The sequence below is a fragment of the Phoca vitulina genome, unplaced genomic scaffold, assembly GCF_004348235.1.
Source record: "Phoca vitulina isolate PV1807 unplaced genomic scaffold, GSC_HSeal_1.0 scaffold8, whole genome shotgun sequence".
Classification (NCBI taxonomy): Eukaryota; Metazoa; Chordata; class Mammalia; order Carnivora; family Phocidae; genus Phoca; species Phoca vitulina.
The window spans coordinates 58,375,366-58,400,759 of record NW_022589711.1 but is presented as its reverse complement, the minus strand read 5'-3'; the positions used below and the strand labels follow the sequence as shown (position 1 = coordinate 58,400,759).

General features: G+C 37.0%; 1 protein-coding gene across 10 annotated transcripts in view; it reads left to right on the top strand.

Moving 5' to 3' along the window:
- VPS8 (VPS8 subunit of CORVET complex) overlaps positions 1 to 25,394 on the top strand; it is a 250,931-nt gene that overhangs the window by 81,813 nt on the left and 143,724 nt on the right. For all 10 annotated transcript variants that reach the window (XM_032407004.1, XM_032407007.1, XM_032407001.1 and 7 more), the window contains 4 exons: positions 2,277 to 2,323; positions 10,854 to 11,076; positions 14,822 to 14,911; positions 17,867 to 17,918. In XM_032407004.1, coding sequence (XP_032262895.1) covers positions 2,277 to 2,323; positions 10,854 to 11,076; positions 14,822 to 14,911; positions 17,867 to 17,918 — 412 coding nt within the window. The remainder of the gene's footprint in view (positions 1 to 2,276; positions 2,324 to 10,853; positions 11,077 to 14,821; positions 14,912 to 17,866; positions 17,919 to 25,394) is intronic.

Below are 25,394 nucleotides of genomic sequence, written 5' to 3'. Positions count from 1 at the left end.
GAGTGATCTGTGCTCAGTGTATGAATCTGATGATTTCACACTCCATTAATCTCTCTAGTAAGTGTATCCTTAGTACTTAGTACTAGGCCAAGCACTTCTTTAATTTTTGCATTTAATAATTTTAAATATATTTAATAGTTTCTCATAATACTTAAAGTTTTAGGAGTCTACCTCTGCTATTTATAGTTTCTTTTGCTGTTTACTCATGGTGAATTATTTCATGTGGTGCTTTAAAATTTTTTGTTTTGAACATCAGTCGAACTTATTTTGCCTGTGTTAAGTACTGTCTCCAGAGAAATTTTGAATTTGCTTTTTTCAAATGCCCCAGAGTATCCTTTTTCAGACTCATCTTTTAGGTTAATTTCTTGGCTTGATTTTTCCTATCCTAAGGAGATAGTGTAAATTCAAATCTCAAATCCACCTACAAGCAGGATATTGGTTATAGATTCTTACAGAGTACAAATTTACCCCCACTGAGTCCAGGCTGAGACAGACGATCTTTCTTGTCATCTTCCTGTGCTTATAGGCAGATTTCCCTCCCTCTTTTCTTTTCACTAAGGATGTGGCTTTTCAAGAATCCTGGTTTTAGGGGGCTCCTGGGTGGCTCAGTCGGTTAAGTGTCTGCCTTCGGCTCAGGTCATGGTCCCAGGGTCCTGGGATCGAGCCCCGCATTGGGATCAAGCCCTGCATCGGGCTCCCTGCTCCGCGGGAAGCCTGCTTCTCCCTCTCCCACTCCCCCTGCTTGTGTTCCCTCTCTCGCTGTGTCTCTCTCTGTCAAATAAATAAATAAAATCTTCAAAAAAAAAAAAAAAAAAGAATCCTGGTTTTAGGAAGATCTTTTCTTCAGTCTCTTATGTTGCAAGGGTCTAAGGTCTCAGCTTCTTTCTGACATTAAAACCCAAGCTCTTAATGTGACCAACAAATGTATAAGACAGTCTCAGTAACAGCTTAGGGCTTATTGCTTTGGTTTTCAGTTCCCTTTTCATTTTTAGACTCGTATTGCCCTTACTTTCTTAGGAACTCAGCTGTGTATTGTAAGGAATGTTTATTAAATTTCCCCCCAGCATTTCTAGGGAGATTTTTTTCCCTCCAGATCATCTGGCCCACTGTATTCTCATACAGGGTTGACACTTGCTGTAGCTCTAACACTTTTCACATTTTTCACATGATCTAACACTTTTCAATTATTTTAGTTCCTGTTTTTGAAGAATCTAAATAAGATTTTAAATCCTGTTGTAAGGAATATTGATGACTAAAGGAAGCAAATGGAATCTCTTCAGGGTTGTAGGTCTTTCTGATACCTCTCTCAAATAGTAAGGGTTCCTCAGTTTTATTTGTTTTGCCAAACAAGTGTTAGCATGTAGTATTCTCTTCTTCACATAGTGCCTTCTCCCCTGGTGGGATTTTTTCTACCTAGAACTTAGGCCCTCTAGGATTTTTTTTTTTTTTTAAAGGAAGCCATTTCCCTGCAGCCAGCAGAAAATGAAAGAGTACTACTGAAATCTAATGCTTGGTTACTTGACAGTTTCCAGGAATAATAAGCTTCTGTTTCTCCCTCAAACTGTTTCTCTTGAAAAAGGCCAAAATTATGGGTTGTCATTCACTTGATACAAGTCTATACAAGATGAATTTAAAGCAATCAAAATGTTATGAAACCGAGAAGTTAAATCAACCTTAAAATAGCTGGTTTGGAGGATTGTGACAAAATATGGACAGCCTTAATCACCTGAGCCACCAACAGGACCAGCTGTATTCTATTATCAATCTGATATATTTTCTTCATATTTTTTTCTTTTTCTTTGCAAATTTTCTTTATTAAGGTTGTGAGATAAATACCTAGTTTTCACCTAAAGTTTGTTATGTTGTTGTAAACTCTTTGTAAATTCATAATATCTACATAATATTTTATTTAAACAGCAAATTTACTTAACGACTTTCCCATGTTGTATATTTAATTCCAATTTCTTCCTCTCCTCCTTCTTCTCCTGCTACTTCTGTTATAGATCTGCAGTGAATACCTAAAAATGCATTAAACATTTTTTTTTTTCTTAAATGTATTTAGGATAAATTTCCAGATAGAATTACTGGGTAAAAGTCTTTTCACATTTTTAAGATTTTTGACACATAGTGCCAAATTACTTACCAAAAGCATGGTATAAAGTTATATTCTCCCAACAATTTACCAGTGTCTTAAGCAGACCACTTTGATTATGTCGAACCAGGGGTCCATGGGACAGAGGTGTGGTGCTGATAGTTTCTTTATGGTTTTTCTTCAGGACATGGTGCCTGTCATCGTTGATTACTGCCTGCTGTTGGAGCGAAAGTAAGTATACAGTGCCTGTCAGATTCAATTATTTTGAACCCAGATTGCCTCTTGTTTATATTATAATGTACTGTTATGAAGTCTATGAATTTGGGTATTTTTTTTAAGAAAGTTTAATTTACAGAAATTTGATTAACAATTTCCGGTCCATTTACCTAGTAAAACTAACTTTTCCAAAATAGATGCTGTGGGTTTATCAGCTATATGTTTGTGTGGCCGGATAGTGGAGGCAAACATAGCTAACAAAAGAGCAATCCTACTAAAAGATCTTAAAAGTAAAAGTGTATGATTCATGTCCTGTAAATATATCCTCTTTTATGAACTATCACTAAAACAGTTTTACACACCACCCAAAAAAGGGCAAAATTCAGAGTGCTTCTGGTGTTGGTTTTTAGAGCCTTTTGTTGAAAAGATAGCAGTGTAAATACACTTTGATTTGGCTTTGTTGGTTTAAATAGTAACTGTATAAATTAACCAACCTTTGCTAGCTCACAGTTTTTTCACACTTAAAATAATAGCTCCTCTCTTGCCAGGTATTGTCGTAGGCCCTTTACATTAATTTATCTAATTTTTATAACAGTGAGGTAGGTATTATTATCCTCTTCATTTTACATAGGCGGTTCCAGAGGCAGAAAGCCATTAAAGAACTTGGCCAAAGCTAACTCACACTTCTTTTGAGGAGCAAAGATGGGATTCCAATTCAGGCAGTCTGGCTCCTGAGTTCTTGCTCTTAACCTTAACTAGTTTGTTTCTGAGTGGTAGACAACTGTGAGGATCCAGTGCAGATACTCCCAAAACCCTGTACAGCACTGACCTGACTCATCAATTTATGTTCAGGTAGCCTGAATCATAAAACATTGGATCATACTTTGAAAGTACGAATGTATATGAATATTATCAAGAGGGCAGTTATTTGCTATGTCAGACCATTAAGTCATGAAGAGCTATAGTTTCTGTTAAGTCCATTCCAATGTTTCAGCTATACAGTGTTACATGTTACTATCCAGTGGAGTATGTTGTGTTCGTGGTTAGGATATCGGTGAAAACATTGCTTTATGTTACTCATTTTCTCCTCTATGAGGGCCTAAGGGAAAAATTTCCCTCAGGTCTACTGCCAGAAATACTTTTGCGTCTCCTGAACAGCTAGTTCACTTTTAGCTAATGGGCAGTTAATTGTATTGCTAATTAACTTTCCTAGAAAGCTAAGAGCCATGATAGCTTTTCGTAACTGTAACTTGGTTTTCTCTTTACCCCACTTTTCATACTCCCTTACTTTTATTTATTTTTATTTTTTAAAGCAGCTCAATAGTTTATGGATCAGTTTTACATATTTAATCCTCATAATTGCAGTGTAAGGTAATGTTTTTCTCCTTTTCAGATGAGGAATTTGAAATGTAGAGATGTTCCTAATACTAATAAGTACTGGAATCAACCCAAATCTTCAAGTTGACATAATTATGAGATAAAATAAAGTACTTAAGACTGAATTTTGTTTAGAGTAAGAAGGCATATCTTTGTAAAATGGATTATTTCCACCTAGAATGGTACCTGGCACAAAGTAGTTATCCAGTACCTGATGGATGAATTAATGAAATAATTCTGCCTCTTGGTTTGCAGGGTGACTTATCTTGAATATGTGAATACTACTCTCACAGTGATGTAAAGTTAAAATGGTCCTACTAGTTGTAAGATGAAGGATTATATAGGGAAAATGAAAAAATAGGTTCATTCTTTCAGAAATACTCATTTCCAAAATTTTCTGAAAGAGAAACTTTTCTTTTTTATATGATTTGAAAAACAAATATTTCCAATTTTATGTAATCTATGGACTGGCTGAGAATGCAATAATTACTTCATTAAATCATAGCCTATAACCTGGAAGATAAGATCTGGTCTAGATTTTTACCAAATTAGGATCTATTTATTATTTTTTTGCTTTTACCAACTTCTGTCTTTCCATTAAATTTCCCTGACTCCTTAGTATGTTCTCTTCTGGGCTGTGTCAGAAACAAATACAGTATTTGTTGTTGGAGATCTCAGAGAGAAATACCAGCAGTTATAATATATACCTAACCTCCAAAGGGAAGGAAGATCTCAAGGGTCCTTTTCCCAGCTCTTCCCTCTCTCTCTCCTTCCTGCCACTCATACATACTAGATATACTAGATACACTCATACATGCCTAGATCCAGGGCCAGGGATATTTTCCTGGGACCATAGTGTAAATAGTATGACTTCCTTCTCTCTGGATTCCATTTTCAAAGGCTGAAGACCAGGGCGCCTGGGTGGCTCAGTCGGTTAAGTGTCTGCCTTCAGCTCAGGTCATGATCTCAGGGGCCTGGGATCAAGCCCGGAGTTGGGCTCCCTGCTCAGCGGGGAGCCTGCCTCTCCCTCTCCCCCTCCACCCTGTTCATACTCTCTCTCTCTCAAATGAATTAAAAAAAAACAAAAACAAGAACAAAAACTTCAAAGGCTGAGGACCGGATTGTACTAGAACCTGCTCTGCTTGGGAGTAGTCCAGCATATGTGTTCTTAACTCTCTTTCCCCCACTTTTTCTGTTCTCAAGATTTTAGTAAGGGCAGAAGGGACAGGGCAGCATTCCCAGCAATGTAAGAAATACGATACTAGTTATTGGGTCAAATGTTACCTTTTGTGTTCTAGACTGTGTACTTTTATGCTTGCTTAGTTCTCACCATCCTGGCTTTTCTTTTTCATCAGAAAGATCCCATATATGGGGTCAAATAGGCCAGTTGATCAACCTCAATTCTTTGTGTCTAGGTCATCTTTCAGTCTCCTTCCATTCCAGACATGAAATGATTAAAGATAGATTAGATATGAAAACTCTATGTATACTTTAAATAGCTCAGTGTACTCACTCTCAAATGGTAGAGTTTTTATCATTTTTTCTTAGAGTTGCCATAGACAGTCAGGTTAAAAGTGCTCAATTCCCTAGGATAAATTGAAGTGGAGGATTAAGATGTATGTAGCTTCAATCCAGTATGATATATTTCTTCCTAAGCTGGACCCTCTCTTTATGCCATCTTCTTTGACATTTGGTTCCATTAATGTGGAGGGTCTTCTCTTCCACATTCCCAAATTTTTGAAATATCTGAGCCATTAAGATTGCTTTAAAGAATGCTTAGATTGGGGGCACCTGGGTGGCTCAGTCGGTTAAGCGTCTCCTTCAGCTCAGGTCATGATCTCAGGGTCCTGGGATCGAGCCCCCCATCAGGCTGCCTGCTCAGACAGCAGGGAATCTGCTTCTCCCTCTCCCTTTGCCCCTCCCTGTCATGCTTGCTCTTCTCTCTTTCTCTCTCTCAAATAAATAAATAATCTTTAAAAAAAAGAAAGCTTAGATTGTGCACAACACAAAATTTTACAAAACATAATCTAGTTCTCAGCTAATTTCAGGTAATTTCCTCCACTTCTAGGGTCATCACTTAGACACTCAATCCTGGTCCCCTAATGCCTTTTATCTTAATATCTTCTGATAGAGTACATTGTTTTTATAGTCACCCCTTTTTCACACACAGTTTCTTATATAAGTCCCAATTATAAACAAAATACATATTCTGAACTGATTTTAACTGAGTACCACAACCAGTGCACTATGATCACTGTTACTTCAGTAATAATTCATAGAATCCCATATCCAGCAGTAACAGTAATTGAACTAGTGTATATATGTATTCCCATTTGTACTTAAGAATTCTTTTATAGTGTAAAATCCTTTTACTGTGGCAGGAACCACATTTTTTTTTTTTTTCTCTTTAGGGCATACTGACCTGTATGTTATAGGCATCTTTTTTGGTTAAAATTGGCTTTATAGTCTTTTTGTGAATTGTTTAAAATCAGAAGTGACAGGAAATTCTGTTTTTGAAGACTTGTACTTTTATTTTCATAATTTGATTTCTTTCACAATTTACTTTCAATTTGGTAGTGTATATTTTCTTTTTAGTATTAGACAAAAGGTACATCTTCAGCTTTATGTAGGACATTTAATGATTTGTCATTTTGCCTTTAAAACGATAGGCATAATTTCAGTTTATTTTGAAAATAGGTCCACCGTTTATTTGAACTATAATCATAATTTTGAACAGTGTTTAAAAATAGGTTCTGTGTTTTTGTGTATGAATTATATCTCAGTAAAGCCATTATAAGACAAAATAGGTGCTGTGTGTAGATGATCTTGACCACTTTGAGCTTGTATCACTGTAAGCAGATATCCAAAAAAGAAGCCATCATTCAGATGACTTGAATTATATATAAATCTGAACCAGAAATATTTGTTAGATCTAAAGTGAATCTGAAGTGGTCTTTTGATAGCCAGGGTGTTTGTTCATTCTTGTTCAACGTCAATATTATTGTTTGAGAAACAGAAAGATCGTAATTATCAAGCATGGTTGAGAAATTGGATGTTTTAGATACTGTTTTCTTGATTACTGCATGTTAATATTTTAAACATCAAAGCTAGGTGAAAAAGATGCCATGCCTTTATTTTATAACAGCTGTATTGAAATATAATTTCAGATACCATAAAATTCACCCTTTTTAAAGTGTACAGTTCAGTAGTTTTTAGTATATTCATAGAGTTATACAACCATTAGCAGAATTAAGCTGTGCCTTTTTTAAAGGAAATCTTCACAGACTGTGATACTTATATCAGAAAATAGAGCAGTTTGAACATCATTTCTTATAGTTCATTTGAACTTTGCCATTACTTTTGTAAATAAGGAGAGAAAGTTGATTCAAATCAACTTTGAATTTATTGAGTCCTGCGTACATTTACAGGGGATTTATTTATTTGGCTCCAGTTATATCCATAGTAAAGACTGGCAAGTTTTTTTTTTTTTTTTTTTTTTTTAAGTTTTTTTTTTTTTTTTTGACAGAGAGAGACTCAGCGAGAGAGGGAACACAAGCAGAGGGAGTGGGGGAGGGAGAAGTAGGCTTCCCGCGGAGCAGGGAGCCCGATGCAGGACTTGATCCCAGGACTCTGGGATCATGACCTGAGCCGAAGGCAGACACTTAAGGACTGAGCCACCCAGGCGCCCCAAGACTGGCAAGTATTAAGGACTGAGGCTCTTGCTCCCCTTCTGACAGTCTGGCTTTGTACTGATAATCAAAGCTGAGTTCTTCACATGCTTAAAATTGCAAAATTGCTAATGCACAAAGTGAATTTGGCCATTTTCTCTATCAGTTTGAAATTATGAATGGTAAACCCCAAATAATGTCTTTAATATACTCATATTAATGTAAAGTGATGTTATGTAGAAAGAAGACCTCTTTGGCTCTCTGTTACTCAGAATGGACTTTGTATTGTACTGGCTACAGGGTGGCCAAGTTTGAAGCGATAAACAGCAGTTTTAAAGTTAGGACTTCAGGAAACAAAGTCAGCACCCTCGAGTATAATTCCGAAATATAGAAAGAAACACAAGAGCTAAACACTTTTTTTTGGTATGTACTTTTCTTTCTTCCTTCTTGCTTGATGCTCTAATAAATACTCTCCCAAAATGATGAGAACATGTCTTTGAATTTTGTTTTATTTTTACTTTAAAGTAGGGATACCAATAGGAGTTGCTGAGTTTTATTTTTCTTACTTCTTTATTTATAGGCTCTGACTGGTTAAGAAAGAAACATATAGTTTTGCCATTAATCTTACCAGCATTACATGCTGCTGTTTGTTACAGGACTGCCTGGTTTGTCACCTTTTATGCTCTGTTTACTGAATTTTTCACTCTTTAATTTTCCTGCCTAGGGCTTTTGGTGTCGAACTAAAATATATAATTATCTTCCCTAGCATGTTTTTAAAAACAACATTACAGAGTGGAAGGGCTAGCAAATATGGCATTTTCTTTATATTCATTAGAGTTACTTTGTTACTCTTTATCTTTGTTGCAGTAAAGTTTCATTAATCTCAGTTTCTTTTACTTCGTTAGTAATTGGTAATCACAAAAATGTGATGGACTATTGATTAAAATGAAACTAACATGAAAAATATGAAGCAGAGGGGAAAACTGATGTAAAAATTACATTTGTGGATATGAGGAAAAAAATAAATGGATATGGATTTCCCTCCCAGGATATTGCATATACTGTTTATTGAAAAGTGGCATGTGGTTCTGATGCATTTGTAGCCAGTTCTCTTAGCATCTGTCCCATTCCAGCTGAGGCAAGGACCCCATCCTGCTCCTTCCAGAATCTTTCTTGACCTTTTTATGGAACTTGTCACGAAAGACCAAACCTGCAGATGAACCAGCTACCACTTTTCACAAGTGACATGATACATATAGGAAGAGATAACACATTCAGTAAAAAATAGTCTTAACAGATAAATAGAATTAGCACAATTCTTTTTTTTAAACGATTTATTTATTTATTTGAGAGAAAGATCGCACACGTGCGAGCCGAGGGAGGAGCAGAGGGAGAGAATCTTCAAGCAGACTCCCTGCTGAGTGCAGAGCCCCAACAGGGACTCAATCTCAGGACCCATGAGACCATGACCTGAGCACAATCCCAAGAGTCGGATGCTCAACTGACTCAGCCACCCAGGTGCCCGAGCACAGTTTTTCTTATTAAACAACAAAGGGAATGAATGAATCGGGTGAATGATAACAAGGTAGTACAATGTATGAATGGGAACATGGAAAACATTTAATTTTGCCAGTCATCAGAGAATTAAAAACAGTGATATTATTTAATTTATACTTAAAAAAAATTTATGTATTTGACACAGAGAGAGAGAGCACAAGCAGGGGGAGCTGCAGAGGGAGAGGGAGAAGCAGGCTCCCCACTGAGCAGGGAGCCTGATCCCAGGATCCTGAGATCATGACCTGAGTCAAAGTCAGACACTTAACCTGAGCTACCCAGGCACCCCTCATTTACACTTATTAAATTATCTGGTAGAAAAACCAAGCATAATTGGTGAAACTGTACAATTCTACATTGCTGCTGGCAATGTAAATTGGTGCTGTGATACTTTCTGAAGATGATTTAGTAATACATTTCAAATGCCACAAAATTTTTCATATCTTTTGACTTACGATAAATTTCTTTTCTTTCTTTTTTTTTTTTTTTTAAGATTTTATTTATTTATTCGACAGAGAGAGTGAGAGAGTACAAGCAGGGAGGAGTAGTAGAGGGAGAGAGAGAGAAGCAGGCCTCCTGCTGAGCAGGGAGCCTGATGCGGGGCTCTTTCCCAGGACCCTGAGATCATGACCTGAGCCGAAGGCAGACACTTAACCATCTGAGCCACCCAGGCGCCCCTTAAGATAAATTTCTTAAAGAAGAATGACTAAGGAACTAAGTCCCCCAAATGGGAAAGACTATATGTAGATATTCATTGTGACATCACTCATGATAGTAGAATACTGGAAGTAAGTGATATATCCAACACTACAGGAATACTTAAGTAAATTCTATTGTTTCAGTATGGTGAAATGTTGTGAGTTAAACAAAATGGTAAATTTAGAGAGTAGGTAGTATCTTAGAATGATGCTTCTTATATAATGTTGCGGAAAGTGGAATTTGGCATTATATCTCTGAGTATAAAATTATATATGGACTATTTGCAGAAGAAATATGAAATAAATAAAACAATTATTGAGTGTGGTACATTTAGATTAATTTAAAAAATTTGTTTCTGCAATAAGATAGATTCCAGATATATATATTTTTAAATAGTGAACATTTTCTCCCTCTTTGTCAATAATCACCACCTAAACCCTTTGGGAAGCAAGGGATAAGAACTAGATAAAGAAACATCTTGATGCTCTAATAATCTTACCATGTAATGCTGGTAAGATTAATGGCAAAACTATATGTTTCTTTCTTAACCAGTCAGAGCCTATAAATAAAGAAGTAAGAAGAATAAAACTCAGCAACTCCTATTGGTATCCCTACTTTAAAGTAAAAATAAAACAAAATTCAAAGACATGTTCTCATCATTTTGGGGGAATATTTATTAGAGCATCTGGAGATCAGTTGGGAATATTTAGATATCAGGAAAGAGGAAAGGATAAATAGGAATAGTCTTTTTTTCTTTTTTTAAAGTAGTCTCTGCACTGAATGTGGGACTCAAACTCATGACCCCAAGATCAAGAGTCACATGCTCTACTGACTGAGCCAGCTAGATGTCCCTAGGAATAGTCCTTTTTCATATTTTTCTACTTTATCATGTTCATTGTACTACCCACTGACATATCACCATTGTCTTTAAGAAACAGTGTGCCATAAGAGATTCAACATAGGATTTAGGTCAGAAGGCTGAGTTCAAATTCTGATTCTATCACTTGTTGGCTATGTGACTTTCTGCAAATAATTTATTCAGCTTTTCTTGGTTGTAAAAATATTGGGGGAATTCATTAAGATACTACATGTAAAATGTTTTTCACAGTATAAAGCTCTATGCAAGTATTGTTACTGTTTTTGTTAAACTTGTCAGTTGAAATAGGAAAAAGAGGAGAAACAGCAGACTGAATTTAGTGAATGCTCAGAATATTCCTAAAAGTGTGTTTTTTCTTTTTCTGTTACAGGGATCTTTTATTTAGCCAGATGTATGACAAACTAAGTGAGAATTCAGTGGCCAAAGGAGTGTTTTTGGAGTGCCTTGAACCATATATTTTAAGTGATAAATTGGTGGGAATGACCCCCCAGGTAATGAAAGACTTGATTGTTCACTTCCAAGATAAAAAATTAATGGAAAATGTGGAAGCCCTCATTGTACATATGGATATCACCAGCCTAGATATTCAGCAGGTGAGTTTATAGAAAATTTACTAATATACAGAATAAACATCATTCCTTTATTGCTTATACTTATCTGACTGATTGGGCCCCATTGTGCCTTCCATCAACCCCATTTATTTACTGAGCACTTTTGGGAAGATGTTTCTTAAACTTGTATTTGTCAATATATTTCTTAGGACTGTTCTTTAATGAAAGCTGGATTATGAACTCCTACAAGCCAAGAGTCTTCTATTTCTTTGACATCCCCCACAGCACTTAGCATAAAGTTTACATTTGGTAGTTGCTCAATAGATGCTTATTGACTGATCCTTCTTCATCCATTTGTTTATTCAGTAGTACCAGTTTTCATCCTGCAAGTGAATTTCAACTATGAGTACTTTTGCATGAATTATAGAGTATTTTCACTTCTAAGAGTATGAAGCCATTTTTCAGAAAGCTACTTTGTGTGTCCAGAGTTGACAACTTCTATGCAGTGAGTTTTGAAATGCACAGCATACTATAAGAAGGAAATTACGGGATGTCTTAGCTCGATCAGCCAGCCAGTTGTTTTTAAACATACCTCCAGTACGTCTGAGGTCTCTGCAATAAGTTTCAGTCTTAATTGAGGAGCAGTATATACTTTGGCCTTAGACATTTCACTCTTGTTGAGTTCCGTGTTAAGTGCTAGTAATGGGCATGCCACTCCTACAAAGGCACAGAGGTGCAAAGATGCTAATAAGTAAGCCCTGTTGAGTTAAAATATGGATGACTTAAAAGATCTTAGAAAAACCAAAAGTAGTTTTTTGGTTTTTGGTTTTTTTAATGTGCAAAATCACATAAAGTGAAGGGCTTGGAGAAATGGTTACTGTTTTCTTCCTGGAAGCTCTTTATGAATGGCTGTGAGTTTGCAAAGTAAAGCCAGATCCTCTTTAATGTATGCCTTTCTGTTGTATGGGTAATTTAGCATAGTCTTCATGTCAGGTAATAGTTCCAGTGATTTGAGAGCATGTTATCAATCTAGTTTTATTTATGTATCACCAGTATAAGAGAAGTTTCTCATTTCTTGTCTTCCCAATATTTTTAGCTTTTCCCCAACACTATATAAATATGCTCTACTCTTTTTTTATGTTAAAACAATTTTAAAAATCTTCTTTTCAGTTTCCCTTCTCTCCATAGGAAGACTTCTTCCCTGTGGGTTACTGCCCCCAAGTCGCTCTTCCCAGTCACAGCCAGATGTCTTGAAAGCATTGTCTAGGTTGTACTTCCATTTTCCCCACATTCTAATAACTTTTCAGCCTTGCTTTCAATGGAGTCAGCAGTGCCCTTCCTGTCCACTGTACCAAGTCATATTCTTACTCTTTCAGTAGCATTTGTTTGTTAATTCAAGAAGCATTGATTGTCAGGTTCCCAGGATGCTTCAGTGACCCTAGTGGACAACGCTTATCCTCTCAGAGGCTTACATTTTATTATTTTTTTAAAAGATTTTATTTATTTATTTGACAGAGAGACACACAGTGAGAGAGGGAACACAAGCAGGGGGAGTGGGAGAGGGAGAAGCAGGCTTCCTGCCCAGCAGGGAGCCCGATGCGGGGCTCCATCCCAGGACCCTGAGATCATGACCTGAGCCGAAGGCGGACGCTTAACGACTGAGCCACCCAGGCGCCCCCAGAGGCTTACATTTTAGCCAAAAAGTTTGATAGTAAACAGATAAACCAGAAGTATAAAAAAATAAGTGTTATGTTAAAAGTCAAATAGGTAGTACTGTAGAAAGAGGATGTAAGGCTATCTTAGATTGCTTAACTGTAGAAAATCTTCCTGGGGAGGTAACATTGAGTCTGAAATCCGAATGACAAGAAGAAATCAGTAATGCAGAGATCTTGGAGAAGATTGTTCCAGGTAAAAGCAACAGCTAATGCAAAAAAAAAGAAAAAAAGGCGTCGAATGTTAACGTTACAGATAAAAGGCGAACAGGCTGGGAGCTTGGTTGAAAAAGAGAGGTAGACCTTTCAAGGCAAGGTATAGATTTTTCCATTTTATTCTGAGTGCTCTGGGAAATCATTAAAAGGTTTTAAGCAAGATGACTCTGGTTTACTTTAGGGATAACAGAATGAAGGTGGGAGCCAAGTACAGAAGAAGTAAGGAGATTAGGTACTGGTCCAGGAGATGGTCCTGACCAGAGATGGTCACAGTGAGATGGAGAGAGATGACTTGATTTTGGATATGTTTTGGCAGTAGGGTTGATGTGCTGATGAATTGGATGCAAGGGTGTAGAAGTGTGGGAAAGAAAGAGTTTAAGGACGACACTTAAGTTTTTTGGCTTGAGATAAAGGTGGATAGTGATTCCTCTAAGAAGATTGGAAGACTGGGTAGGTCTAAGTTTGAGAGACAAAATGAGGAGTTCTGTTTTGCCATTTTATTTTGAGATAGACATTCAGGTGAAGATATCAAGTAAGTGGTTGGATATATGAGTCAGAGGGGAGGTAAATGTGTTACTCATCAGTACAGAGATGTATGATCACAGCACTGGCTGAGAGAGGGTAGTGAGAGAAGAGAAAAAGGCCCAGAACATGCCTGAGTCTACGAAGACTCTTCCATGACACTTCACTTCTGTTTTTCCTCTTAATTCTCTGGCTGCTCCTTACTCTCCTTTACCACCCTCTCCTCTTCTACTTCAGCCCTCTTCCCTTGTCACTCTGTATAACATATCCCTCATAGGAACAGAATATAGAGTACACTGTAAGTCATCGCTGTTCCTCTTCTAAATATTTTCTGAAATTAATTTCTCTCCATCTTTAAACACTTCAAGCTTCTTGCTGCCTTGAGACTTCATCTTTACTGCTTCAGCCTGCATAGTCCTTAGATTCTATCTCTGCTTTTGGCTCGTATGCATGCATTCTTCAGGCCCTCGCTCAAATATTGCTTCCTCAGGGGTGACCTGCATACTCTATACACCAAATCAGGTTCCTTTGTAACACATCACATTTGTAAATGAATTAAATGTGTAATTGAGTATCTCCCCTAGTTTTAGCTCACACTGTTTTGTGCCCCTCCCTTCTTTTGGTTAGTGTCCAAGATGAACAGTAGTTCTGTAAGGGTAGAGACTACGTCTGGGTTTGTTTGATCCTAGCAGTGGCCCTGACTATAGATGTTCAGTTAAATAATTTGTAGAGCTGTTGTCCAAGGGTAAAATGAATATGGAAAAGGGGTAGATAGAGAAAAAAATAGACATTGGGGATGTTTAAAAGTAGTATTGAACCTCCAACAACTCTTACCCTGGCATTGTGTTTGAGTACTGTTGACCCTTGAACAACATGATTTTGAACTACACAGGTCTGTTTATATGTGGACTTCTTTCAATAAATACAGCACAGTAGTGTAAATGTATTTCCTCTTCCATATAATTTTCTTAATAACATTTTCTTTTCTCTGTCCTACTTTATAGTAAGAATACAGAATATAATACGTATAATGTATGAAATTAAGTGTTGCTTGACTGTTATCAGTAAGACTGCCCGGTGACTGTAGGCTATTAGTAGTTGAGTTTTGGGGGAGTCAAAAAGTTATATATGGAGTTTTGACTGTGCAGAGGGGTAGGGAGGTGTCAGCATCCCTAACCTCCACATTGTTCAAGGGTCACCTGTACTTCAGTTTTTTTCAGAGAAGGACTAAGAAAAATTAGGGAAGAGTATTCAAGATTTTCTCCACTCTTAAAGCTCTAAGGAAGATAATTGGTGAGACCCAATTGTATGGAATAAGCGACTCTTCCTTTTTACAGGTAGTTCTCATGTGTTGGGAAAATCGTCTGTATGATGCTATGATCTATGTCTACAACAGAGGCATGAATGAATTTATAAGTCCAATGGAGGTAAGATACTTCCCAACTTGGACACATATTTAATATTGTCTGTTAATAGCTTTTTCCTATTATCCATTTGCTTTGAATAGTTTGTTTTCATCCAGTCGCTTAATTCCTTGTAGATTTATTATTAGACTTATACCCATTTTAGCTTGGGAATTTAGGTAGCCTTTAATTTCACACCTTCTGCCATTGCTTTCTTTTTTATCTGCATAAGTAGGTATTTAAATCCCAGGGAACAAATAGATACAATTAAAGATAATGCTTGCCTGTTAGACTTTAAGTTTTGTTTTTTTTCCTCCCTAAGATTTTTGATGTTATAGTACATTTTCCAAAAGGTATAAGAAATTTATTTTATATCCTTATTGTGTGTAGTAAATATACTGTTGAGAAATACTCTTTGTAGATACATTGTGCTGGGGGAGGGTCCTGATAACAGTGAAAGATCATTATTTGTTAATTACTGATTTGTTGCTTTTCCCAGTTCAGCGTTTACAGCATGCATTATAATTTACTCTCCCTATCGCTAAAAAGCATTTGGGCTTATTTTAAAAAGAACCAAATGCCATATCCATCTTGTTATTTGCCTTAAATTGAGGACAGAATATAGATAATGGATTGTGGATATATGTAGTACCCTGCCAGCCCATTGTTTTATTACAATGACTAATTACCTGGCTCACAAGAGCCAGGCATCCAAGCAACTTTTTTTTTTTTTCACATTTAATGGCCATCCAAAACTATCTTCAGTATTACTAAGCCAGCAGTTATCTTGTGATATTTCAGGCTTCATTAAACACACTTAACTTGGTAGGTGAGTATCACTCTAATTCAAAACTCCTCCAGTTTTGGTTGCACCTCTCTTCTCTTGGTCAGTTTCCAGAATGAGTGCCACAGCCCTCTTCCTCTGGTTTTGACGCTGATTGTGTGTCTAGTTAAATAGTCTTTACATTTAACACCTCTCAGCTGCTTCCCCAGTACTTCCCTGGTAAGAGCTGTCAGCCGTGTCCTCAATGAGATCCAGGACCTCCCTGCACACAAAAAATGTTTTCTATCTCACTACTAAACCACAATTAGGAAGAATTAATGCAGTTTCTGTGAGATGCCCCCATCGGATGGCCCACTGAGGGAAAGTCCCGAGAAATTCCCAGAGAATCTGGGGAGAGCCCTGGGCGGACAGAGGTCCCCATATGGGCCATCAAATGTGAGGCATCCCAGTTATGGGGGTCTCCTGATCCTGTGGGGGCATCCACCAAATGTGGGGTGCTCTGCTTGGATGGGGGCCTGTGGTGCCCGCAGTGAAAGACTTCACCTAAGACAGAACAAAAAAGAAAAGTGTTTTGAATACACTGCAAGGGAGTAGTGGGCAGAGGAGAGACTTCGACAAGACAGGGGTGAGGGGCCACAGTTATAGGGTGGAGTGAGGGAGTATGGGGATGTTTGGAGTTTTCTCTTTTTTTGGTAATCTTACAAACTGTGCCTTGTTGTAATTGGTCAGTTAGGGCCTGTGGCTGTTTCGAGGTGGGTCACTTAATGAGACTGTTTGCAGTCAGCTCAGTAGTAGCTCTGGGCCCTTTTACCTTGATCAGATTTCCATTGCTCAGCCCTTTGCCTAAAAGCTGCCTCTACAATTTCTAGTTTTTCTCAAAGTAATCTTTAGAAACAGATCCTGATTCAATACATTCTGTGGTGATAAAAATGATTGCAGGGTTTTTGTTTTTAGGGCTTTTTAAGTTTTAGTTTTGTGTGTTTCATTCCTCAAAGTCTGGTTTGCAGTTATACCTATACATCTCAGATGGACTGCTGGCCTATTAAGGTTGACTTGTTTTGTGTTAAGAGAAGTTTTCAAGTTTAATGGTTTTCTGAAAGAGCTTGGTATTAAATAGTCATTTGGAGAGGTTAGCTAGCAATGGGAGGTTAGGGGCGCTCTGTGATTCCTTTTTTATAATTTTCTGCCCACAAGGAAATCACTTGTCCATGTTTAGTTATTTTTGTACTTAAAGAGGTCTAAATTAAAAGGTGTCCTGCGTCTTGAAATTTTCTAGGTTTTCTAGAATGACAGTGGTCATCACATTTGAGATGACTACCACAGTTTCTGATGAAATCTTTCCTTAGTTCTACCTTTGGCTCCTTCTGAGGTAAAAGTAGTGCCTTGAGTTGAGAGTAAAGACTTTTCCTCTCGCAATTTAGGTCCCAGGGGTAGGGGGAGGGCTGCGAATTAATTGGCAAAAGACCGATTAACAGCAGAAAAGATAAGGTTTATTCACACAAGTGCTAGGAGCACTTAGTAAAGGGTACTTTACTGATTAGACAGAACTAAAGGTTTATATACCGGTTTAGCAAAATGTTGGGTAGCGGGAGGGAGGGACTTAGGGTTTCCCTGGGAAAGAAAATATGGATTGGTTTTTTGGGCTTTTTGATGCTAATGAACAGTTTAATTTGCATTTCCCAGTGCTAAGGGTTTGTTCTCTCCCAAACAGGTGACTCCCTCTGAGGAAGGCCAGTGTAGTTTTGTCATCAATCTTACTGTGTTTTCACAGGCTATGCTTAAATTTACATGTTTCCTTTTGTGTCTGCTGTTGTTCAGATGTTTTCATTTTAAAGTAATCTTCATTACCATTTTGGTAGGCTATTAATCCCTTCATTGTCTTACTATTGTTTTTAAATAAAGCATTTTGAATAACCTAAGGATATTTTATATCAGAAATTACAATCTCAACAAAGACCTTCATCTAACTGGTATTTATTAAATGGTTTCTTTGAGTGAGGAATATGACAATTGTCTCCCAGTGATCCTTCGATAATAGTTCGTGGCCACATTAAAAGTTTTATATTTAATCTCAATAGCAAATACCTAATTCAGTCAGAGAAAGGTGATTAATAGCATAAGATTCTTGATTATGTTTTTGAAAATATTCTTTTTTAAAAATGATGGTGATTGTTTTCTTTTTAATTTTAATGCAGAAACTTTTCAGAGTCATTGCTCCTCCTCTGAATGCAGGAAGGACGCTAACAGGTATAAATTTTCTAAGTCTTGATTTTTTCCTTCTCTTCATAGTTTAAGATATTTAAATTTCATAAAATTGACTAATTTTATGTGTACAGTATGAATTTTGATAATCGTATATAATCATATTACCACCACCATAATCAAACTATAGAAGGAGCTGAAGTTCCTTCATACTAAAGTTAGCCCCTGCCCCTTTATACTCCAGCTTTTCCACCCAGGCAAACCTCCAGGCAGTCACTCTCTACTTTCTGACACTACTTGTCTTGTAAATGGACTCATACAGTAGGTAATCTTTGGTGCTTTATTTCTTTCACTTAGCATAATGTTTTTGAGATACATCCAGGTTGTTGCATGTATTAATATTTGTTCCCTTTTACTTCTGAGTGGTATTTCACAGATTGAATATACTGTCAATTGTTTATTCACCAGATGATGGACATTTGACTTGCTTCCAGTTTGGAGCTAAGTAATGTTGCTACAATGTTTGTGAACAAGTTTTGTTTCTAATGAAACTTAGGAGGAAATTATAGTCTAATGCAATTCTAAGAAATGACACAAGAGATCATGTATACTCTTTACCCAGTTTCCCCCAGTGATAACATCTTGCAAAACTAAAAGCACAGTATCACAACTGGATATTCACATGGATAAAGTCAAGATACAAAACCGTTTTATTACCACAGTATCCTTTATATTGCCTTTATCCCACATCACTGACCCTAAGCTGTGAATACGTTTTTGTGTGGGTATATGTGTTTATTTTTCTTGGGCAAGTACCTAAGAGTGGAATGGAGAAGATTATATGGTAAATACATGTTTTACTTTCCAACGTAGTGCTACTTGGTTTTTCAAAATGACTGTAACATTTTGCATTTCTGTCAGCAATATGAGACTTCCAGTTGTTCCATATCCTAGCAAACACTTGGTACTGGCAGTCTATAAATCTTTGAAAAATTTTAGCCATTCTAGTGGGTGTATGATGGTATCTCGTTGTGATTTTAATATTTCCACAATGGTTAGTGATGTTGAACATCTTCTCATGAGCTCTTGCCCATTCACATACACACGAACACACACACACACGTGTGTCTGTATTTTTAATCAATTAACTCTTTAGCACTTTTTTGGGATTAGAGAGGAGGTATTCCTGGACTTCGTATTAGTGGGTTGTAAAAGTTCCAAGTGAATGAATCCCCACCAGAGCCTGTGAGTTCTTTATATGGTCTGGATATGAGCCCTTTTTCAAGATACGTTTTGCAGAATTTTCTTCCAGTCTGTTGCTTAGCTTTTTGCTTTCTTAAACATGTTTTTCATAGAACAACAGTTTTGAATCTTCATTAAGTTCATTTTATTCATTTTTTCTTTTGTAGTTTTAGACTTTTGGTGTTTTAAGAAATCTTTGTCCAATTCAGTGTCATAAAGATTTTCTCCTGTGTGTTTTCCTATAAATTTAATAGTTTCAGCACTTATATTTAGGTCTGTAATCCATTTTGAGTTAATTTTCCTATGGAATGCAAGGTAAAGTTCAAGGATTTTTTTTTCTCATAAAGCTATCAGTTTCTTTACCACTTTTTGAAAAGATATCTTGTTTCCATTGACACCTTTTTTGTTAAAAAAAAATTGGCAGAAATGTATTTTTGTCAAAAATCAATTGAGCATATATGTATGGGTCTCTTTCTGTACTCTTTCTGTTCCCTTGATCTATATGTCTGTACTTAGGCCAGGATTATACTGTCTTGACTACTATAGCTTTATAGTAAGTCTTGAGATCAGGTACTTAAATCTTCCAACTTTTTCTTTCTCAAAATTGTTGTGACTAGTCTAGGTCCTTTGTCTTTACATATAACTACTGAAGTCAACTCATTGCTTCCTTTTAAAACACGTATTAGAAATTTATTTGAGATTGCACTTGACCCTATAAATTAATTTGGGGGAGATTGCCATCTTAACACTGTTGAGTATTCTGTGAATGTGATCTGTTTCTCCATTTATTTTGGTCTTTTAAAGTCAGTTTGGTTTCCCAATTCCCAAAATTTCCCAATTTCCCAGTTTCCCCCAGCAAAAAGGCGGCTGGGATTTTGATAAGGATGCTTTGAATCTATAGATCAATTCGGGGATTATTGCTGTCTTAACATCATTAAGTCTTTCAATCCATGAACATAGGATATCTTCCCATTTATTTAGGTCTTGTTTAATTTCTCTCAACGATGTTTTGCAGTTTGTCAGTGTGTAAGTCATATACTTCTTTTGTTGGATCTATTCCAATTTTACTTATTTTGGTGCTATTATAAATGGAATTGGTATTTTAATTTCATTTTTGGAATATTCTTTGTGAGTTTATAGAAATGAAATTGATTTTCGTATATTGATCTTATATCCTGCATTCTTGCTGAATTCATTCTAATTTTTTAAATGGATTTGTAGAATTTTCTGCATAGGTAAGATCATGTTATCTGTAAATACAGATAGTTTTATTTCTTCCTTTCTAATCTGAATGCCTTCTATTTCTCTTTTTTTTTTCCCTCTAATTGGCCTGGTTAGAACCTCCAATACACTGTTGAATGAAGTGGCAAGAGTAGACATCTTTATCTTTTTCCTGATCTAAGGGGGAAAGCATTCAGTCTTTCATTATTAAATATGATGTAAACTGTGGGTTTTTCATAGATGACCTTATCAGTTTGAAGAAATTTCCTTCTTTTCCTAGTTTGTTGAGTGCTTTTAATATGAAAGAATTGGATTTTATCAAACACCTTTTTCTGCATCTATTAAGATAATCTTGTGGGTTTTGTCCTTTATTTTATATGGTCTGTAAGATTTCATTGATTTTTATACGTTAAGCCAGTGTTACATTGTTGGGATAAATACCCCTTGGTCATGGTGTATACATCTTTTATAGGTGCTGTTGGATTCAGTTTGCTAGTATTTTTTTTTTTTTTTTGAGGATTTTTATGTCTATAAAGGATATCCTTTAGTTTTATATTCTTTTCATGTCTTTTTCTGGTCCTAGTATCGAGTATACTTAATACTTGGTATACTTGCATTATGGGATGAGTCGGGAAGTGCTCTGTCTTCTGATCTTTGGAAGAGTTTATGAAGGATTGGTATTCTTTTTTAAATGTTTGGTAGAATTCAGGGGTGCCTGGGTGGCTTATTCAGTTGAGTGTCTGACTCTTGGTTTTGGCTCAGGTCATGATCTCAGGGTTATGGGATTGAGCCCTGGGTTGGGCTCCATGCTCAATGGGGTCTGCTGGAGATTCTCTCTCTCCTCTCAGCCCGTCCCCCCACTCATGTGCTCTCTCTCTCTCTCACCCTCCCTCCCTTTCTCTCCCTTTCTCTGTCCCTCTCTCTCTGTCTCTGCCTCTCTCTCCAAAAATGAATCTTTTAAAAAGGGGCACCTTGGTGGCACAGTTGGTTAAGCGTCTGACTCTTGGTTTCAGTTCAGGTCATGATCTCTGGGTCGTGGGATTGAGCCCTGGATTGGGCTCCTTGTTCAGTGTGGAATCGGCTTGGGTTTCTCTCTCCCTCTGCCCCTCTCCCCCACACTCACATGCGCTCTCTCTCTCTCTAAAATAAATAAATAAATCTTAAAAAACAAGTTTGGAATTTGGTGGAATTAGTGAAGCCATGTGAGCCTGAGATATTCTTAGTTGGAAGTTTTTAAGTTCAGTCTCTTTGCTTGTTATAGTCTGTTCAGATTATCTGTTTCATTTTGAGTCAGTTTTGGTATTTCTAGGAATTTGTCCATTTCATCTGTGTTATCTAATTTGTTGGCATATAGTGCTTATGGTATTCTCTTGTATTCCTTTTATTTTTATAAGGTCAGTAGTGATATATTTTATTTCTGATTTGAGTAATTTGAGTCTTCTTGTTTCTTGGTCTGTCTAGCTAAAGGTTTGTCAGTTTTGTTGGCCTTTTCAGAGAACCAATTTTGATTTCATTGATATTCTTTATTTTCCTTTCATCTTTCATTTATTTCAGCTTTAATCTTTAATATTTACGTCCTTCATCTTACTAATTGGGTTTGATTCACCCCCCCCTTTTTTTTTAGCTTTTTGAAGTGGAATTTTAGGTTATTTGAAATCTTTTTTCTTTTTAAAAATAGGTATTTATACCTACAAATATTCTTCTAAGTAATGCATTAGCTGTATCCCATAAATGTTGGTATTTTGTGTCTTTATTTTAATTCATATCAAAGTAATTGCTAATTTTCCTTGTGATACTGGTTTTTTAGAAGTATGTTATTTAATTTCAATGTATCTGTTATTTTCTCACTTTTCCTCCTCATACTGATTTCTGATTTTATTACATTGTGGCCAGAGAACATATTTTGTATGATTTCTGTCTTTTTAAATTTACTGAGACTTATTTATTTTTTATTTTGAGAGAGAAAGAGAGAGCCGGGGGAGGGGCAGAGGGAGAGAGAGAATCTCAAGCAGACTCCATGCTGAGAACAGAGCTGGACATGGGGCTTGATTTCACAACCCTGAGATCATGATCTGAGCTGAAATCAAGAGTCAGACGCTTAACTAAGCCACCCAGGAGCCCCAAGACTTATTTTATAGACTAACATAGGGTCTGTTGTGGACAATGTTCCATATGCACTCGAAAATAATGTGTTGAATATGTTTTGTTGTTGAGTGGAATGTTCTGTAGATGTCTATTGGGTCTAGTTGGCTTATAGTTTTAAGATTTCTATTTACTGTTCATCTTCTGCTAATTGTTCTATCCATTATTAAAAGTGGATTTGTGAAGTCTCCAAGTATTACTGTTGAATTGTTTATGTCTTTATCAGTTTGCTTCATTTTATTTTGGCACTTTCAGTGCTTCAGCAGGTAGCTTATAATTCTGCCTTTACCTTTACTTCCTGCTGGTGCAGAGCCTCAAAGTCTGCCATGAGTAGATTAGGTCTTTACCAGGTCTTTCCTGGATATGTGTACAACCCTGTATGTCCTTCTAGAGTTCTGGAAATATGTTGGAACTTTTTAAAGCCCCCTGCAGACTCCCATTCTCCAGTTTTTCCTTTTAAGCTTTTTGTTGAGTTTATTGGTTCCTTCTGGTAGTACCACCTCTGGCACCTGTAAAGTTAAGTTGGACTGTTTTTGACAGATGTCCTGGGTGGGGGCAGGGGGATGTGGATAGTGCTGTTTGCATTGAGTAAGCTCTGAGTCAGGACAAAAAAAAGACAAGCCTTGAGAATGGAGCTTCTAAGTGAGCTGCCAAATAGGTCACATATTTATAGTTCTCTGAGGTTGAGGCTTTGGGGGAGCTCCAAACCCATTTTATTCCTTCAGGTGGCCACTAGGTTACTGGTTTGTGCAAGGCTGTTGGTTTTCAGAGCTATGGTAAAACTGGGGAAAAGGGGGATAGGACTAGGTAACATTAAAATGTCATAAAGCTCACAGAAATAAAGAATACCTTTGATGGGCTCATTAATAGACTGGACATAGCTGAGGAAAGAACCTCTGAGCTTGAGGACATAACAACAGAAAGTTCAAAAACTGAAAAGCCAAGAGAAAAACACTGAAAACAGAACAGAACATCCAAGTGTTCTGTGGGAACTGTGGGACAACTACAAAAGGTGTAACATACACATAATGGGAATATCAGAGGGAAAAGGAAGAAAGGAACAGAAGCAGTATTTGAAGTAATAATAACGAGGATTTCCCCGAATTAATGTCAGACACCAAACCACAGACCCAAGAAGCTAGGAGAACAGTAAGCAGGCTGAACATCAGCAAAACAAACAAACAAAAAAACCCCACACCACACCTATGCATATCATATTCACACTGCAGAAAAGATAAAGATTCTGAAAGAGGCTAGAAGAAAAAAGAACCTTACTTGTAAAGGAGCAAAAATGAGAATTACATGTGACTTTTTAGAAACCATGCAAGAAAGAAAAGAATGGAGTAAATATTTAAAGTGTTGGGAACAAATATTTAAAGTGTTGAGAGAAAAAAACCCATCAACATAGAATTTTGTACCCTGTAAAATTATCCTTCAACAGTGAAAGAGAAATAGACTTTCTGAGACAAACCAAATGGAGAGAATTTGTTGCCAATAGACCTGCCTTATAAGAAATGTTAAAAGAAGTTCCTTAGAGAGAAAGAAAATAATATAGGTAAGAAACTCAGATCCAAGAAGGAGCATCAGAGAATTAATAAGTGAAGGTAAAACAAAAATGTTTATTTTTCTTATTCTTTTTTTCCCAGAGAATTGTAAAATGTACTATATACATATTGCAGCTTTTCATGCCATCATTGTCACTAATGATTATTGATACACAGCAGGTGATTTCATCAGCCCTGTGGACTGGCATCCAAATAGAGTCTTATGCAGCAGCAACATAGGTGCTGCTCCCAGCCAGAGAGTTTACGTGAGTTTAACTTGAACAGGACTATAAAGGAGAGCAGTTCCAACACCAAGAAAATAACATAAAAGTGACACCACCATGGAATCAGGCAGGCAAATGAGAACACATGTCCTTCTGGGCTTCTATGGCCTAGGAAAATTTGAAGTGCAGTTTCCAGAAAAAACAAACACAAAACAAAACAACCGACTTTATCCCCTCATCCTTGGGCTGTTTTATGGATCTGGAAGTTTTGTGTTGCATATAGAAAAAATTTCTGAAATTCAGTTCACAGAGGAGACAAGGACAGGAAATGGACTTGGTTCTTCCCCTGCCCTGATGTTCTCTCCACATGGGGGGTACAGGGGTGGAGTTTTATCTCTTTGCAAAAAACATTGGACTTTGGGTGGGGGTACAGACATGGATGGCTGTTAGTGCCCCTTGCTAAGTCAGTCTGCAGAGACCTGGGCTTTGTAGGGGAAATGATCTTCATCAGGAGGAAATTTGATTGACAAGCAGGGAAACTATGAGGACTAGAGAAAGCCCATCCTCATCCCCCTCCAATCAGCCACTACAGAGAACCCTAAACTTTTTACTGGAAAAAGGGGGCTTCCTCAGGGGTGCTCAGTCTTTTCAAAGATAATGGCATGTCAGCCAATATCTAGAGGAATGAGTGTGCCCCCAGAACACACCCCCACAGAGAAACCAAGAGCTTAGCTCCAACAGCAGTTTCCAGAAACATGCCCTCTGGTTTTCTTGGAATGCGCCCCAACTTTGACAAGCTGCTCTGTCATAAGCCTCTGCAAATGGCATCCCCTGGGCATGAATCCAAGGGATGCTGTGGCATTGAGGCATGAGCTGCAATCCTGGGGTATAATTGGAGGGTCGTGCTCTGCCCTTCAGCCAGCTGAGGTCATGAACACACTCTCCTGCTTCCTTCTAAACACAGACCACACCACCAAGCAACAAGATTCAAACAGTTTGGCTCAAAAAAACCTCTGTTTTTCTTTTTTTTTTTTTTTTTTTTGATCTATCAGATAATAGTTCAAGATGATAATAGCAACAATGGATTTGATTATGTGTGTACATATGTGTGTATGTTTATGTATAAATGAAATGAAGGACTGCAAGGA